Source organism: Amblyomma maculatum, chromosome 6 (assembly GCF_055883805.1).
Source record: "Amblyomma maculatum isolate TAMU_Amacu chromosome 6, ASM5588380v1, whole genome shotgun sequence".
NCBI lineage: Eukaryota > Metazoa > Arthropoda > Arachnida > Ixodida > Ixodidae > Amblyomma > Amblyomma maculatum.
The window spans coordinates 37,962,604-37,980,552 of NC_139349.1; the positions used below are offsets into that span (position 1 = coordinate 37,962,604).

At 45.8% G+C, this 17,949-nt stretch overlaps 2 protein-coding genes across 2 annotated transcripts in view; one reads left to right on the forward strand and one right to left on the reverse strand.

Moving 5' to 3' along the window:
• LOC146185562 (uncharacterized) overlaps positions 1-3,259 on the reverse strand; it is a 38,141-nt gene extending 34,882 nt beyond the window's left edge. Inside the window, exons 1-2 of the mRNA XM_084606501.1 lie at positions 3,039-3,259; positions 2,291-2,464 (exon numbers count right to left, since the gene is read on the reverse strand). Of these exons, the coding sequence (XP_084462627.1) occupies positions 2,291-2,464; positions 3,039-3,164 (300 nt within the window). The 5' untranslated portion in view covers positions 3,165-3,259. The remainder of the gene's footprint in view (positions 1-2,290; positions 2,465-3,038) is intronic.
• Positions 3,260-3,952: 693 nt separating this feature from the next.
• Positions 3,953-16,677, forward strand: LOC146185563 (uncharacterized). The gene is made up of 4 exons (XM_084605554.1): positions 3,953-4,279; positions 8,030-8,244; positions 12,490-12,509; positions 14,070-16,677. Exons 2-4 carry the CDS (start codon positions 8,068-8,070, stop codon positions 15,937-15,939), a joined length of 2,067 nt encoding a protein of 688 aa, XP_084461680.1. The 5' UTR covers positions 3,953-4,279; positions 8,030-8,067; the 3' UTR covers positions 15,940-16,677.
• The last annotated feature ends 1,272 nt before the right edge of the window (positions 16,678-17,949 follow it).

Sequence of the window (17,949 nt, forward strand, 5' to 3'; positions counted from 1 at the left end):
GGCCATCGAGCAGCCCCTTCCTGGCACCATTTGCATAGGTTACAATGAAACAAGCACTGTAATGGAAATTACACTTCAGGACAATGGATAGCCGACTGTGAGGAGGTTAGGTCAGGGGCAAGAAACTCTCGCTAGATTTGGTTTTAGGAAGGAAACTAGTGTTTATAAAGGAATGACTCCTTGTGCCTGTATGTGGTGCGATAAGATACAGCACGGTTGCTTGGCGGGCTAGTTGGTTCATATCTAACTTGTATTTCAGCGCGAACCATAAGAAGGGACGACGACAGACAGAGTGAAAAGAGCGCTCTTTTCACTCAGTCTGTCGTCGCCCCTTCTTGTGGTTTGCGCTGTAATACAAGTAAGATACAGCAGTGGCCAAGTAAGGTGCCGGCATCGGGAAGTACTCCATTTTCGCCGGTGGTGGTTCGAATCGTGCATAGCGACTAAGTTTTTTTTACAATGCTCTAATAGGATTTCCTCCAGCCTTTATGAAAGAAATTGGCTCTAGCATCTTAAACGAGGCTTCTATGGAAGTTTCTCACCCCTGGTTAGGTCTTGTCAAGGCCACATTACTAATTCAAAGCAAAGCTAACATGCGGACCGCTAGGGTTTTGAGGGGGATGTAAAATGTCGCAGCGCAGCAGTGATGAAAATCAGGAGCCCCAGAGGGAAGTGCATCCAAGACTGCACACGTGGTCCCGACTGTGTGTTCGTTCCCTTTCCGTTATTGCTCTAGTTTGTGAGTGTGTGCTTTAACACTGACCAAAAAAAATTAATGGCTTCACAGAAAGCACATCACTGTGATTTTAGGTTGAGCAAAAACAACATCAGTTCCTGCTGCCGTTTTTGCGGACTCGTCTTTTTCCTGTAAATTCTTCCTTACTCTTCTATCGGTTTCTGTACTCACATTCAGCAGAATTTATTGCAACCACATGTGAAAGCATTCCTGTACTTCAGCCTCTCATTGCAGCGCTCCCTCTCCATCCAGCCTCCTGGTTTCCTTATTTAGGGACCTTTTTCTCTTAATTGATCCTCAGATTGCTATATGCTCCTGTCTTCCCTTGCACACTTTTCCCAGCACGATACTCCTGCTTTGACTCTTTCCAACCACACAGTGCTCGTTCAGGCATCTGGTCGTATTAAGTGTCACGCAGGTTCAAGGGTAGATCACCTTCCAAGTGCGTTACAAATACTGTTTTTAAGACAATAGTCTATAATGGATCATGCTCGCGGATCATGTCTGTCCATACGTAACGCGTTCGTTATGCAGGAGGAGGTAGTTGACAGCTGAAATGGCCAAACACTAACCGGACGTATGGCTTCCTGACATTACATTTGGCAGGAGATGCCCAACTCAGGCCTCTCCTTTCATATGGGAGGGTGTATAAAAATCAGCCTGCCAAGACCCTTGCATTCATATTATCCCTAGGCACGCAGGCCCGTTTATACGGCTTGGTTAAAGCGGGCCTTTATATGTTAGCTGGTAGCTTACGCTATCGCATCATCCCGAAGCTGGGAGTGAAAAAATAGAGAAAGAGGTGCCGTAGTGAAGGAGTTCGGGTCACCGTGCAATAGAGGCTTTCCCCTCATTGCAGTTTAGTGATCCAAAGCGCCCCCTTGAATTTTTTTCAAGCCTGTCCCTATTAAAGTAGCAAAAATATGTAGGCCCCAGTGGCATGAGTGCATTCTTACCCTGTCCATTGTCTAGATAGCGAGTTCCCATATGAACGAGGTGTAAAGACATCGAAAAAGTTTGGTCCCTAGAAAAACTGTCCATAGTTTGCATTGTCCACATTAACATAAGTCATATTAACGAGGCACGACTGCACTTTCGATGCTTCTAAAGTGGACACTAATAAAGTGGACACTTATATGCAATGCCAACAATGCTTTACCAAGTATACTGTAATTAAATGTACTTGGTCACTTGAACGAAAAGAATCCAGAGAATACAGTCAAGGCAATAAGATTTAAGGCACCTTTCAATCATGCTCACTGAAATCGTGCTCAGTACGTCAGCACTGAAAGCAAAGCTCACCAAAGAATTTTATACACTAAAGCCTGAGATAAACGCAATGCCAGCTGTCAATTTAGCTTGAATACAATAAACAATGACTTAAGGCAGCATCTTGATGCTGCAATGAAACAGCGATTATGGCATTACGTAAGGCTACAAGATCTCGGCGCATTATGCGGCTCCACAAAAGTTACTGAAATGCTACCCACAAATTAAAGTGTCAGTCACGCCAACAGTCTTTGTATCCATCAAGAAGCAATCACAATGTCGTACCTTTGTCAAACAAGGCAAGGTTCTCAGCGGCTCCAGTAGCTTTAATACATTAGGAGCCTCTTCCTCAGAATCATTGGATTCTGCATGTTCTGTCGAGTACGAATTCTCAGGCAGGGAACACTGATACTCTTGTCCGAATTTCGTCATCATCAGCATTACCGATTGTCCGACATCCTAGAGAAAACAAACACCAATGAATGAGAACGCTATAAAGTCTTCGTTTACTAACACGCATAAAGAGCTCACAAGAATGTTACAGTTTTCTGCCAATGCCAAAAAGCGAGGATAACCCCAAAGATGACTAAACACGGCATGCAACGTGTCCTAATGTGGATGTCATTTTGCTGACGCAGCTCAAGCTCTAGCTACCACTAGTGCGGCACAGGTGTTCAACCACTGACATTCTCAGGAGCAATACCGCCCAAAATATTTTGTGCTAAGCGCACGCAAACATGTTCTTTCAAGAGTCGATCTCAACTATGTACTAAGTGTACAGACCTTCACCTTACGATTGAAAGGTAACACCGACCACTCCTCCAAGAAATTTTCAACCACCATGCGAAACTACTACAGAGCAAAACGGACACCAATACAAGCTTTGGCGAGCTTGGGCGCGGGTGATCAAAGCTAAAAAACGGAAAACTGACCAATATTTTTGGGCACACACACTTAAATAATACTTTGCTGCGTATCAAAGGCGTCAGCTTGTCGGCACGTCAGGACACAAGCGAAACACACAAGCACTCACATCCCCGATCTTCACTGGTGTGTTCACGATGTCAACTTCATAATTAAAGCTTCTGAGCTCTTCCAAATTAAAATAAGCTAATACGGACTGAATAAGCAACGGTAGCAATGCCGCTGCTGCTATCATGATGGCTAAGGTGAGCTGGCTAAAAGCATTTGCACAGGAAGGAATCACACGTAATCTCAGCTGGGTAAATAACGAAGCAAGCGAATGCGGGTGCGAAAAATGATGTCTCATTGTTGCTAGGCCGCTAGGCCGCTAGGCACTGCCCATAACTTAGTTTCGGTTTTGACACAAAAATAACCGCTTATTGTTGTTTTTACGTATTTTAACAGTATAACCTGGTATAAAGCCATAAAACTGAAAAAAAAAAAAAATATGTGTGGCAGTAAATTTAATAAACATGAGAATGCTGTTCTAAATTTTTAAATGTCACTTGTGCTACATTTATTTTGAAAACTGCGACACTGGCTCGCAATATAGCCCATGGAGAAAGGTTCCTCCATCATGTAGCCCAAATGAATGGAAATCGTGGCAAAGCATGGAATGTGTGCATATTTCATTTTGTACCCTTATTTCAACATGCCCTGAACTCGGCGCGAATATTAGGTAAAAACGCTTAAGCCGCACATCTCAAGCACAATGTTAAATTATGACACCGTGTACAGTACGTCATGCACAAAAGTTTCGAAGCAAAATATTTATATTGTGCGGTTTGGTTTGGTTTGGTGCCGAATCACAAATGAACATGCGTGCTTCATGCAGAGGAAAACGATCAGCGCACTAACTTGCGAGGAAGCTCAGGAATATATATATATATATATATATATATATATATATATATATATATATATATATATATATATATATATATATATATATAGTTTTTTCCAGCGAATCCGTAACCGGTCGCAACCCTTTTCTCCATGACTGCAGGATTTTGGTCTTGAAAAGACCGTTAGCAAACCCACTGATTATTTCAATGCATAAGACACCTTATAAAAGCCCTGTGTGTTTACAAACATACTTGTTTCGAAGAGAGTAGCACTTGTTCCTAGGGAAAGAAGAAGCAAAAGTGCTCTCTCGCGGAAGCCGAGACGGCTGTTCCGGCCACTGACCTTATGCCCCTCCGTCGGGCCAAGCAGGCCGCCAAAATTTCCAAGTGATGGGTGTGCTGCCATCCGGCAGCAGGCGAGGCTGACTAACCTTGGACTCGTGCCAGGCCCTGCTTTGAAGTCAAGGTGAGCGGCACAACCATGGGCGCACATAAATTCCGCAACATGCTAAAAAATGCACTAACGTGGCTTGTAGCGCTTATCGCTCCCGACAGCTAGATTCCCCCACATTCCTCTGATAAAGCCGCGATTACAAAATCCGCGGCCTCTATTTGTAAGAGTCCCCGAGCGTGCTCAGAATGTGCTCCCTTGCACTTCAATCTACCATGCTTTGCGACCCTCTTCTATCTCTCAAAGTGATGAAAGCAAATGCGTGCGGGTCCCATCATAACGGATATTTTTGCACATCATGCTATCTTATACAAGTGTGCACGTGCCACCACCATTACGGCCACATACATGGGAGGAGGGAGGAAATATTCATGTCAGGATGCATATAATTAAGCCATTGCTCACGCCCAGTATGTCGTGCCTCTTTACTTTGGCTGACTAGTATCTTTTGACAAGTCTATGCGAAAAAAAAAAAAAAAAACTTGTCATAAAAATTGGAGTGTTCAATTTTTAGCCTCAAGACAAATATGTGATAAGGAAAACAGTAGACAACAGGCATGCTAGGTATTCTAGACAAAAATGATGATTTAATCAGTTTCGTTTGTGAAAAAAGCAAACAAACAAACAAACAAAACAGAAACAACAGAAAGAAGAGTCTGGTGACAGGACTTTGTCACGGCACCAATTTTTGCGACGTTCTCTTCATATGTGCTCCTCCTCGCACTTCAAATGTTTTCAATATCTATCCAGTGCTGCCGTCTTGTGCCGACGTCTCTAATTTATAGTACCTGTGTGTTTCGCCAAATTTATATCTCAGTGCATGATTAGAGCTTTGATAGTGTTTTTAAAACCCCATCAGTACAGAGTTTTAATTAATTTGTTAGTACAGTCGAGTCCAGTTGTAACGAACGTGATGGCCATGCGGATTGCGTTCGTTTTATCCAAAGTTCAAGTTAAGTAGCCCAATAAATACAGAGCACGTGACAAAAAATGGTTTATGTATTCAACAGACCTATTTCACGTCTGTTTCTTCACTGCGGACCTTATAAAAAGCTGCTTTCTAAGCTCTCCAGCGTCTCCATATGCCCCTGGGCCTGGCCGCGCAACCCTTTTAAGGGCGAGCCGCTGTAGGGATACGATAACACGTATAGTTATTGAGACGTACTCGATAACTGATATAAAGTCAAGAACCTCGTATTCGATCCTCGATAAAGCTCAGAGGATACGACGAATACAGCGCAGCATATGTTCTAACAGAATAGTACTGTATGAGTCACCGTTGTTTAAAGCGCACCAGCAGTGTGTATGGCTCCAAATAGAGCGACATCTCAGAGCAGCTGTTAAGTACATTACGCAATTTTGCGTCAGGCAGACCAACAAACAAGACGGAAACTATATAGCTTCACCCGAAAACCAGCATCTACACTTCAATTTCTGCTTTGTTATTGGTGCCCACTGCGCGAGGTCACCACGGCCATGGGGTGACTGGACCTCCTGTTTTCAGCGCGCTGTCTGCACGCGGCAGTAGCGCAGAAGGCGGAGATCTGACAGGCGAAACCCACTACATGCCAGGTACATTAGAAAGGTATACCTTGTTTCTAGTTTTCAAACTTCTCTAATCGCTGCCATACGTTGATCACCGGTCACATGCAGTATAGTTTCGCTTTCAACGCGCTGCCAGCCACGCGCTTTTTTCCCACTTTACATGCTTTGGCCTGCCGGTACATAAGTACTTGCCGATTGAGCAGAGTTTCAATGCCACTTCTTCATATTTTCAGTGTGTGTGTGTGTGTGTGTGGGGGGGGGGGGGGGTGGCTGCCGCGTTGGCGGTAGTGATCACTTTCCCAGGTTGAGGTCTTCTCGTTCACTGTAACCGAGTAGTACAGCCTCGTGCACTAGTGTTAGTTGTAACGGAGCAACGTTAAGGGTGCCTTTTCGTAGAAAACCAGGCAGGCGCTATGGGTGGGAACTGCATCTGATTGGTCGAAGCGCTGTGTGACGTCATGAGGTTACATTGCATGATCGAGTTGGCAGGAGATGCGAATCAAACTCAGGATCTGTGGATCCCCAGTCGGGCAAGCTACCCTCTAGGCTATACGTAAGCACGCAGTACAACTTTGTTACAAAGGAGCTTTATACAAGAGAGCATATTGGCGGGCTAGTTGGTGCATGATAGAAGGTAATAAAAAACAGCGCGAAAACGAAGACTAAACCACACAACACAGGCGTTGAAGAGCTTTATACATATATATGTCGAGTGGCCTTCCACATAGTGTAGCTTTCGACTCGGTGCTAATACGATAATGGATTAATGATCAAGGCAGTAGCTGAGTGCAGGCACGCTCACGATGATCCGCAACGGCCCGCACCAAGGTCGCACATGAGAACCATATTTACATTAAAACGGAGTTGAGGGGTCTACCAACTTTTGTATATACCCAGTACACATTTTGATGGTAGTTGCGCCATTTTATGTAATAAGGTGTCGTTCTTTACTCGCTCGGTCTGTATAAGTTGGTTCGACTGCAGCTTCTGAAAGTTCGAAAGGTGCAAAAGAATAATGCATTAACATATAGTTCTCAAAAACTCCGTCAAGGCGCGGAAATAAATCTACAAAATGGACATATTGGGATGTCCGCATGTTTGCCGGCTGTGATCGAGTCGAAGAGCCCTCCACGTAGACGATTTGGGGCGAAAACTGAATGTTTTCGGAGAGCTTCACAAAGCTCTGCGTAGCATGGTAGACAGGGCAGGAAAGTACGCTTTTGCCAACCAAGATAGTTTTATTCGGACGCGCTAACCTGCCCGCGTGCTTCCCTGAAGTCACATGCACGGAACAGGCCGCGGGTATCGATTGGAGTGAGAGTTCGAGGGCCATTTGTGATATTATTAGAGCGGCAAAGTTTCACCAAGTGAATTTCTTTTTTCTAGAAATGAAAGGGATCTCCTACTCGAGTGAGCCCATCTATAGTTAGCAGCGAGCATGACCGTAGCTATCCAGCCGTTGCTATTACACGGACCTGGATCCTCGTTTTAGTTATTTTCTTTTCTCCTTTTCTTTTATTTCCAGAGCTGAGCCTGCACTCGTTTCTTTAAGGGTCGGTTTCTCTTAGCGATGTTTCTGCATAACAGTGAGGTCCATCTGTTAGTCCAGTGAACATTTCCAGTCAGCTATTCAGCCCTTTCAATTACACGAACGCGTGACTTCACTTTCTGACCATACCTATATACTCTGCATCAAGAAGCTAATATGGATGTCACTACCACATCAGCATGAGCTTGTCTGCACAAAATTTGACACCAATGAAGCCATATACCCTCGTTTTATTATAAATTGCGCTTTGTTCTGCATGGAATCAGGGAACTGCCACCTGAGTTATTCAGTAGTCTTGTTGAGCTTCGTTCGAATTCTGCTGTCTCTCTTCCTTGCACTCTACTTTTGCTGTTCACATCATCCTACAACGTCGCAGGCGATAACAGCACGCAGTGGGTTCTATGCACTTAGCAGAATGCATGAAATGCCTAAATGCGAATTGAATGTGGTCTCTTTTTGCTGAACCTGATTCCACAGAAACGCCTTCCGCGGTTTAATTGACAAAAAGGACGAATGCAACACTTTTAGCTTAGCTAGTCGCTTGATCGCTCTCTCTGCGCTGTCATCGATTGGAGATTAAGCGACCATTACGCTAAGTGCAGTCTAGTAGTCATATTTTTCCGAAGCGGAACGCGATTTATGGATAATAATCGTGGCTGTCTTCGCAGCAGCAGCGCGCCGACGCTCTTGAGTCAGCGGCGGGACTGGCATGGCGTGGCTGTGCGACTGCGATGACGACACGGCTGAGCTACCGAAGTCGAAGCCTCCTCCTCCCAAGGCTGCGCCCACCAGCAAGGATGCCCAGCACCCGCCGAAACAGCCGAAACAGCCGCAGATGCCGCCTTCCGAGGGCGAGCTGGCGCCGGAGTTCTCGGTTGCGCCGCCGGTAATATCCTCCGCCATCCTCTCTTTCCGCGTCGACTAATATATTCTGCACAAAGCTGCTGTTAAGCTGCAGGAGCAGTAAATATGGCCGTTCAGTTTGGTTCCTGTCGAAGTAGAAGCGAAGTTCGGGATTATTGCCGTGAAGGACAAAGGGGGCGCTAGTGGACGCCGCAGCATACTGGTGTGTAAAACTATGCAGGCGAATAATTTCAAATTAGGTTTACGCAGTCACATATGTACTAGCGCATACGAACATGGGCAGAGAAAGACGCTGACGACATGAGCGCTAGCTTCCATCAGATCGTTTACTGACACAATTGAGCGTTAAATACACTTTGTCTCATGACGTCATTTTTTTTTTTTCATTTTTAATGTGAAAACGTAGTTTCACGTTTAGAAGTTGGCGCACGAGTTGTCCACCACTTTTTCTGTCCATGTTCGTGCGCGCTATTACGTGAATGCACCTATACCCGATCGGCGGCGGCTGCGTTTCGATGGAGGCGAAACAGAGAGGCGACCGTGTGCTGTACGATGCGACCGTGTCCGTATGCGACCTCGTGCTCTCCGTGTGCTGTGCGACTGTAGGAAGAAAGAAAGGAAAATGCACGGGCCTACTACTGGCTCTACAGCTGAGCCACCTCAGCTGCCTTGTGCGGACAGAGGAGGAAATAGAGAAGAAAGAAAGAAAAATAAAAAGGAGAGAGAAAGACGCGTGTCAAAACAGCCATCGTCCGCCACCGAAACGGTGGCGGGTGCAATGACGGCCTGCAAAGGTACAACTGGCGGTGGCAGGCTAGCCCCCGCCGGAACGGCGGGGCCTACCATTATTCGCCTTAAATGTTTGTATCGTTTGAGCGACAGTATTTAAGAGGGAATGTAGCCTGTACGCAGCATGCCGCGGACTAAATGAAACTTGCACGAATGCGAGAAGCACCCAACAGAGAAGGGTGTTTTTAAAGGTATGTCGCGCTTCACAATACACATTTATGGGGGCATTTTAAAATAGATTGCCGTCAGAATGACTGAGTATACTCAGTCACACTTTTCTTCTAAGCAACCTCTAACAATTGGCCGTCTTTGTTCGTGCTCTCCAAAACCGGGAAATTATTTTGATAAGTTATAATTATGTGCGTTTTCATAGCTTGCGCTCCCGACTCGTGCTCCTATATGCTTTCTTGTATTTAAAAAAAAAAAAAACACTCCACATTTGTAACCAGTTATGTTTTCCCAGTCTGTTCCAGGACGTTCATGGTTAGTCTGCATCGAGTGACGACATAGGCGCAATGTGAAACGAGAAAAGGCTGCTTTGAAAACTTTCGGTTGCATGTATTCCTATAGGCATTAAGTCTCCTTTTCACTCCTAATTGGTCAATTGGTCAAACTTGCTGACAGTAGCGTCACTGCATATTGCTCAAGTTAGATTGGTTATGGTCCATAAACTTTCTGCGGGGCTTTCATAACTTCGCAAAGTACGCCGACGTACACAAATACTGGTTTCCGCAGATGAATTAGCAGCTTCTAGCAGCATCGCAGCCTGTATCGGTGGAACTGTTTTCCTTACATTTTCTTTCTGAGCAGTGCAGATCGAACTTAACTCCTGAGCTTTAAGCCCAACATATATCGGCCAATAATACCATTTTTTCAGTCGACACTTTCAAAGCTCAGGAACATTGAGCGGGAAAACAATATTTTTTTTTATGCACAACTAACAAGTGAGCAGCCGAAGAGTCACTTATTTTAAAAATCATGGTAATTATCTAGCTAATCAATTAGACCACACTTATAAACATCTTAAATGAAAACAGTATGACGGTTATAGTCAGTGCCGCGTTTGTTGCCACAGGCAATATGATGTCATGTCAGGAGTTTGAAACGAGGAAAAGGTATTTCTTTCGATCCTGCAACGCAAGAAATTTCCATGCTTTTTACGGAGGGATGGTGCTGCTTGTCTTTTTTTCCGTTGTGGAAACGCTGTAACTGTGACTCGGCTGTACTGCGCGCATCACACGGCGAACATCACATTGGGTAACCTCCGGAGCCGCGCGTTTGTGTGGCAGTTAGTGGTGCAAAACTATCGGCAAATCGATTATCGATAGAGTATCGATAATTTTTTGCAAACTGCCGAAAGCGTGAAAAACTATCGATAGTGCAGTCGATCGTGTTACTATTGATAGTATAATCGGTAATATTATTACCGATATTTCTGTGAATAATTATGCAGTTTTTGCCCAGCGATATTGCCAAAACATTTGCATAGACCTACTATGAGCAATACTGATTTCGTGTAACTTATGGAGAATTGTTTTGGCGATTGAAATAAGTTGATTGCGCAATTAATCAAGTTCCAGGAAGGCGACCGCGATGCGACTTTTAACGTGCATATGCTTTTCATGAAGTTTGGTACATGCAGACAAAGTAGAAGGAGAAAGAGAGGTCTGTACCGCACCACCTATGTAGCGATGGGCATGATGCCTTTACAGTGCACTGAAACTCCTAAAAGAAAAAGTTGTTTTCTTCAGCCAAGTCGAAGTAACATATGTTAGCTTGCCGCATGTTTTTCCCGGCACGCTTAACACTTTGGAGTGGCTGAACAACATCGGAAAAGGCGAGGTCATTGTGTCCTTACCACACGAGTCACCCTGACGGCCACAAAGTGAAGACATTCTTTCTAGTGAAACAGTGAAACAGCGCAACGGGACGCGGTCTTTCGCCGTACCTGGCGAAAGAACGAGCGTGCTTGCATTTTTTTTTTACCGCGGTAAGTAACCATTAATGTACAGTCATTTAGCATGAATTGAAGCGAGCTGCTAGTGCTAATTTTAGCTTCTGAGAGACACGATGCCCATCCGCAGGAGTAATTATTTCCAAGTTTCAGCCCAGGCTTGAGCAGCAACTACTGCAACAAAGTCGCTCGGACCGCACCTGTTTCGTCAAATTTGTGGAGAGGAGGACATCAGCAGGCATTATGTCTAGATGGCATTCAGACATGGCGCTAGCGCACAAGAAAGACACACATAGAAGGTAGGGGGACAGAACACACGCTAGACTTGCAAGTGAATTTCACTCCGGAAAGGACGCGTTTATACACATTTTTTTCCCCTTTTTTCTTTCTTCTTCCTTCTTAATTTGCTCCGATGGTGCCGCCATCAGCTGCTGTCGCGTCAAATGTGATAAAAGGCTACCTAAAACTTCCGGCAAGTTAAGAAGCAGGAGCAAAGAAAAAAATGGAAAGAAATTGGGTATAAATGCGTCCTTTCCGGGGTAAAATTCAGTTGCAAGTCTAGCACGTGTCCTGTACCCCCTACATTTTATGTTCGTCTTCCTTGTGCGCTAGTCACGGTGTCTGAATTCATTCACTAACTAGTCCAATGAAGAGCATTGGTTAGATGGCACTGGCTGAAGCGGAATTTTGTGAATTGAGGGGGGTGGTCCTAACTGATTTTATGCGCAGGCGACGCACCACATGTGGTCGCTAGTGTAGGAGAGAGGAGGTTGTCGGCAGGGTCGCACAATTCCTCTGTTATTCAGTCGTCTGTATACTGTTGTGTGTGCGCAGTGAACGTTGAAAAGTATCCCAAATGTTTCGACTCCGAAGAAGCACAAGACCGCGAGGCCGTGCAACTAGGCAACTCCCGCCGCTCCGCAGCTAGAGTGCCTAACTTCTGCCGGTCTTGTGCATAACAAATGCACAGGCACATTTCATTCCTACGAAAAAAATTAAAGCATTTAAAAATTTGCAGACACATTGCTTCCACATAGAGTGCGTCAACCGATTTTTTTTTTTTTTTTTTTTTTGGCTTCTGTTTCATGGTTTCATTTCCTATGGCCTCACTGTTCGTCCCAGGAGAGCTTCACACTGCAAAAAAGTAAACCGAACCGTCCGAAGTTTCCATGAGAGAGGCATGCCCTCGCCTGTAATACTTATTACCGCATCAGCAAGTATAGCATCCATCTGGGCGGGGGAGGGTGGTGACGAGGTACGGCGTGCTATACGACGATTGCAGGAATGTATTGTGGTGAAATAGAATAATTGAATCACGCCACGCGCTCGCACAGTGCAGAATGATGTGCTCCGTTAAAGTATGTATGTGCGCTCTGTTCGCTATGTTCAAGCTATAGATTGGAAGTACATCGCTCAATGAATGCTTGGCTTTGGTGCTTTAATTTTGATCAAATTCTAGCGGGTGCTTAACAGTACGTTTGGTGTGCAAACGTGACTGATGCCTTGTATTTTCGTGATTTCTAGGGCTTGGAAGGACAGAGCGGGTAAGCATTTCTTCAACTTAAACACTCAATGCGGTCATTAGAGAAAAAGCCATGCTAGCTCACAAAAAAGTGTCTTAAAGCCAGGTGACCTAAAAATAAGAAACCTGCAGACTAACAAGCGTTGACTCAATGAGCAACATGCCATATAATACGAAGCTCATTTCAGAGCTCGTAAACGGTAATTCAACTCTAGAGTCGCAAAAAAAGTTGACTTTACGAGAGGTGCTCGCCTTCTCTTGCGGGGCAACTTCGGCCATGAAAGCCTTTTGCAGTAGGTTAACCAAAAAGCAAGCACCTTCAACCCCGCCGGTGTTCTTACCCACACTCGGTCGGCTGCAGCTCTATATAGAACGCAGTGCAAAACACCTTCAAATTCACCTTCCGTCCAATGGCATTTTCCTATCCTGCAACGACGTCATGGTCAGCCGCCTTACACGCACCTTCGTCGGCGTAGCATGCCAGCAGGTGCAAAGTGGCTGACTTGTTCTACGTCATGACAGTACATCGGCGCCATTGGTTGGAGGGTTTACTTTAGGGCAGTCAGCATCTTAGTTCTTGAATTCACTTGCCAATCTAGACATCACTGTACTGATGATGAACTACCATTGGATGGGATGTATTTGGATTAGAATAGAAGATTTGCTCTGCGATCCTTCCCATTTTTCCGAACAGGCGAGAGAAAATTCGAGATATGACAAATATATTTTTTTTATTTATTTACGATACCTAACAGGCATCCAGGGGGTACAGAAGAAATATACACACATATAATAGTGCCTAAAAAAGCAGCAAAATCAGCAGCAATGAGCAGTGTTAAATACAGAAATATATTAAGCAATCATTGAAAATATATATTAACCACGCAAAAGAAAAGAAATAAACATGAACAAAATAATTAAATAAGAAAACGTACATAAAATGTAGACGAGAAAAAGGTAGCCTGGCAGAAAAACGCGCATATCATTTGACATTATTTTCCTTCAGCAGGTTCCTCTTGCAAAAGAATAGAATGTTCGAAGTAAAACAGTTAGTTGCTGTGCACTCCTTGAAGGGACCATGAAAAGAAATTTAGGAAGGCTGTAAAATGCTCACGAATGATCAGTATTTTATCAATAAATTCCGCAGCGCAAGGTATTAAACTAGTTTCACTAACACTGAAGATATCAGCGACAAAAATAATCCTCCTCGCCTCTCTCCTCAATTCAAACACGTCCACGCCCCTGTGCGCACCCCGTCTCGACCGCGTCACCCCTGATGAGAGGTTGCACTTGGACATACCAGTCTACTTCAGCGGGAAGGGGGCCGCTAAGAATGCGCGGTGAGGTGTTTCTCTAGTCGCTTAAGAAGCAGTTGTAAATATTTGTAAATTATGTTGAGCTTTTAAATTTGAATCAAATTGTCAGAACGACCTCCTCTGCAGACGTGTCGCATTATGATATGACCATAATTATCTTTAGGGGGTCTTTAAGCAAACGCATTTTATGTAATTAAAGACTCGAAACAATAGCCTGTATTTCTGAGGAAAACTGCTTTTTATGCGGTGTACATATCATTGTCCAGGGTAGCTACGAGCAATACGTCAATGAGGACTCGGAATTACAGCGCCACTATTGAAGCCGGAGGTGCCAGTTCCTGCTCCCGAAAGAAGGCCTCCACTGGTGATATCATTCGCCGAACAGATGATCTGATTGCGGGAGCCCCGGCTAGGAAAGCGTCCCGAGGTTCCAGGAAGAGCGACAAAGAAAGCATCAAGGACGAAGGGCCAGAAGCGGCAGCGTCGCCCGCAGAGTCGCACCGAGATAAATCCGAGAGCAGCGACCATCACAAACGCCACAAGGCTCACAAGCGCGAAAAAGTGCCCTGTGACTGCCCCATGTACGAAGTTGAGGTTATCAGGAAGCCCGTAGTGGCGACAGGAACAGGGCGTCAGCTGCCGAGCGACAAGATGGGCATGCAGGTCGTCACCACTGAGACGGTCACAAAGCGCCAGTACACTTACAACATGGACGTTGATCTACCCGAAGGCATCCGCATCAGTCCCAGAGGCAAGCTGGTCGAAGACCAAGGGGTGTCGGCCGAACAGGGTTTAGATGGCATGTCGCCATACGCCGTTGAACCCTACCAGGCTCCTTATGGACAAAACTACGCCATACCCCAGGGTGCGGTATCCCAGCAGCTTCAGCCTGTCAGCCGCTTCGGGCAGTATCAGCAGCAACAAATTCCTGGTCACGGACGGACGCTTGGCCTGATGCAGGCAGCTAATTACGAGGCACTGGGGCCTGTGGTCCACTATGATGGTCAGCCCAGCGCTCAGCCGTTTGGTGCAGGTACGTACAACATGCCTCCACCAATCCAATCTGCGCAGTTACAACCTCAACAAATTCAGATTCCACAAAACCAACCTCCACAGATCCAGCAGCTAGATGTCGTCCAGCGCTACGGCATCGAGCCTAAAAATGTCGACTCGATCGTCTTCCAGTGCAAGTGCGGACACGGTCGAAATGGTCAGAAGTCCACGACTACGTCTTCTACTGCGACCTCCAAGACTAAGAGCACCAGCACGAAGGCTACAAAGACAAGTAGCAGCTCAAAGAGCAGCAAGGGCAAGAAGAGTAGCACCAGTAGCAAAAGCAGCAGCAGTAGGAAACGTGGCAAAGATACCAGCAGTAACACCAGCAGTAGCAGCAGCACCAGCACCACCACTAGCAGTAGCTGTGCTAAGAGAAAGGCTGATGCTAAGCCTGGTTTCATGCAAGTGGACATTCACTGTGACAAGTGCCGCTTGCGGAAGACGTACCTGGTATGCAAGTCTTGTTATAGTCGACACCAGATTACCACCTGCAAGGACTGCAAGGCTCCGACGGTGCGGGAATACGTCAAGTATCCTTCGAACAACGCTTTTTTGAACGCCGGTGCCCGCATGACTTACCAACCAGAACTTCCGCCACAAGTGTACGGACAGCAGCAGCAGCAGTATGGGCAGCGTTTTGGACAAGCTGGGTACCAGGAACAAGCATACGAAGGCGCCGTGGTGCAAGCTCTTGCCGACAAGCAGGCCGCCTTGGTCGTATGTTGTAGCAGTCGTACCATGCTTCCGATAAGTAACGCGAACATGGTAGGACGGCCAGTTTACCAGGATCCCGGCGCTGCTCAGGGGGCCGTTACAACCAACATAATCTTAGTTGATGTTATGCCGCACGAGCAAGAGGAAAAGGAGAATGGGACGTCCTCATCCACCACAAAGACGTCAACGTCGAGTGTGCAGTCACCGACCAAGTCTGGCACGGCTAGCCCGACCAAGTCGACCGGCAAGAGCCCACAAACGTCCAGAGCCAGAAATGAAGATGAGCAGCGCGGTTCGTCGCTTTGCAAATGTGGCCACGACAGCCGAACGTGCAGGGTGTGCAATGGGAAAAAGCACGATCACTGACGATACGAATCGCTGTTGCTAACGTCGTCTTGTTGGCTCGTTAAACGCACTCTCGCCACAGTGTGTTCACCAACTGGCTAGGGCGAGAACAAATTCTACTTACTTCCTTGCGCTAATAAATTAAACGTCAGTGGTTATCGACTTCAAAGTATGACGTTTCGTGTGTATAGCGTATTATATTATGGAGTCTAGCCAAAGCAGTTCAAAAGGGTTTATTGTGCAGCCAACATGCGTGGAAAAAGGGTCGCCAATGCATGCTTTAGTTCGTGGCATACTGATTGCTTAATTGTGCTGGGACTTTTTCCGAAATGACCTATTTATTAATTTCACGCCAAAAGCCACACAACAGTTCCAACTGCCGTGTGCTAATGAATATAGCGTATATCGTGTATACCGTCGAAACATCCTGGTAGTAATGCGGTTTTGATGAGGCTTAATTGCGACGCGTATTCCAAATGGGCTATAATAGTAGTCGCACAAATATGCTCCTAACGAAGTGCTCTTCTATGTCCTCTTGCGCCTTGGCTACCATGTCGCTTTCAATATCGAGTGACCAACGCACAGGTGGCGACCAATATAATGAGCAGGGGAGCACTTATGCTCACTATGACTTGCACCACTCAGTATGCTGTTGGAACTTCCTCCACGAAAATGTAGGAGCCCTATGGTTGGCGCACTAGAAGTTATCGACTAGAGCCACCAGTGGAAAAGTTACACGGCTTTTTGCAGTGCCTACCGCGGTGCTTCAACTGCTGTGAAATGCAGACCATCGGCACTGCCCTGAGAGTCATATTGAAAACAAATGGCCGAACGGTGTTAGGTTGCTGTGTGCCATGGTGTAAGAATAATATACTGAGGTGTTGACACACTACCGCCGCCGCGTGCGAGAGCGCCGCCCAATCGCGACCACTTTGTTCGGGCAACGCCTCCGTTCGGGGCTGCTGCCGTCCGGCGAGGGCGCTGCGACCGCGGGGCCCAGACTTGGTGGCTCGGTCCGGCGTGCTGCGCTACTGTGCAATTGTTTTTCCCCGCTTTTAAACGATATCTTATGCAGCTCGTTCAGTGGAAAAGCCGTCGGTGTCGTAGGAGTAGTACTATAGTAGTAGCAGGCACCCCCTGTCGGAAATAATCAGGGGTGTGTAAAAAAAAAATCGCATCATGGTACAGTAAAAAATCGCATGAACGAACGCCATTTAAAAGAAATAGTTTCTTATCCCCCCCCCCCCCCCCCCTTCCGAAGCTCCATTGAGCGCAATGCAAACGTTCCTCACTTTAAAGAATTCAGTGTACTGCTCATTTCAATTCTACGAACATTTTCTGCGGCGTCATCTTGTATACTCCCAGATCCCAGGGCCCACGCTGCGGCGCAGGCCACTGGGCTGCCGGAATAGGCGGACTACCCACAACTCCGAGAACTCCCATGCACTCAATAAAGTTTTCAATCAATCAATCAATCAATCAATCAATCAATCAATCAATCAATCAATCAATCAATCAATCAATCAATCAATCAATCAATCAATCAATCAATCAATCAATCAGTCAATCAATCAATCAATCAATCAGTCAATCAATCAATCAATCAATCAATCAATCAATCAATCAATCAATCAATCAATCAATCAATCAATCAATCAATCAATCAATCAATCAATCCCAGGTCGCACTAAACACCTCAGCAAGCACAACCGCCACTTTTTGTTGCATATTTTTTATATTGAGAAGGCCACTTTATTACGGCGTGACGAAAAGTGGCCGTCATTTAGTTTAAAACAGAAGGGGCCATCTAAATAAGCCCGCAGCCAGCCTAAACCATAGCTGGCATTGCACGCTTAATTGGCTCCGCGACCAAAGCCAGAACTTCAGACCTTCTGGGCCTCCTAGCTTCAATAAAAACTAATTTCTTCCTGCTAGTTAACTATGATCTGCTGAAGCAATGATCTGCTTGGAGCAACTAAAGGCATTTGCTGCCCAACAGACCGTTGTGCCGGACACGGTTCACAAGAGTAT

Coding starts and splice junctions, on each gene's coding strand:
- LOC146185563 (XM_084605554.1), top strand. CDS start 8,068: ATGGCGTGGCTGTGCGACTGCGATGACGACACGGCTGAGCTACCGAAG. Junction 8,245..12,489: donor AGTTCTCGGTTGCGCCGCCG/GTAATATCCTCC, acceptor CGTGATTTCTAG/GGCTTGGAAGGACAGAGCGG. Junction 12,510..14,069: donor GGCTTGGAAGGACAGAGCGG/GTAAGCATTTCT, acceptor ATCATTGTCCAG/GGTAGCTACGAGCAATACGT.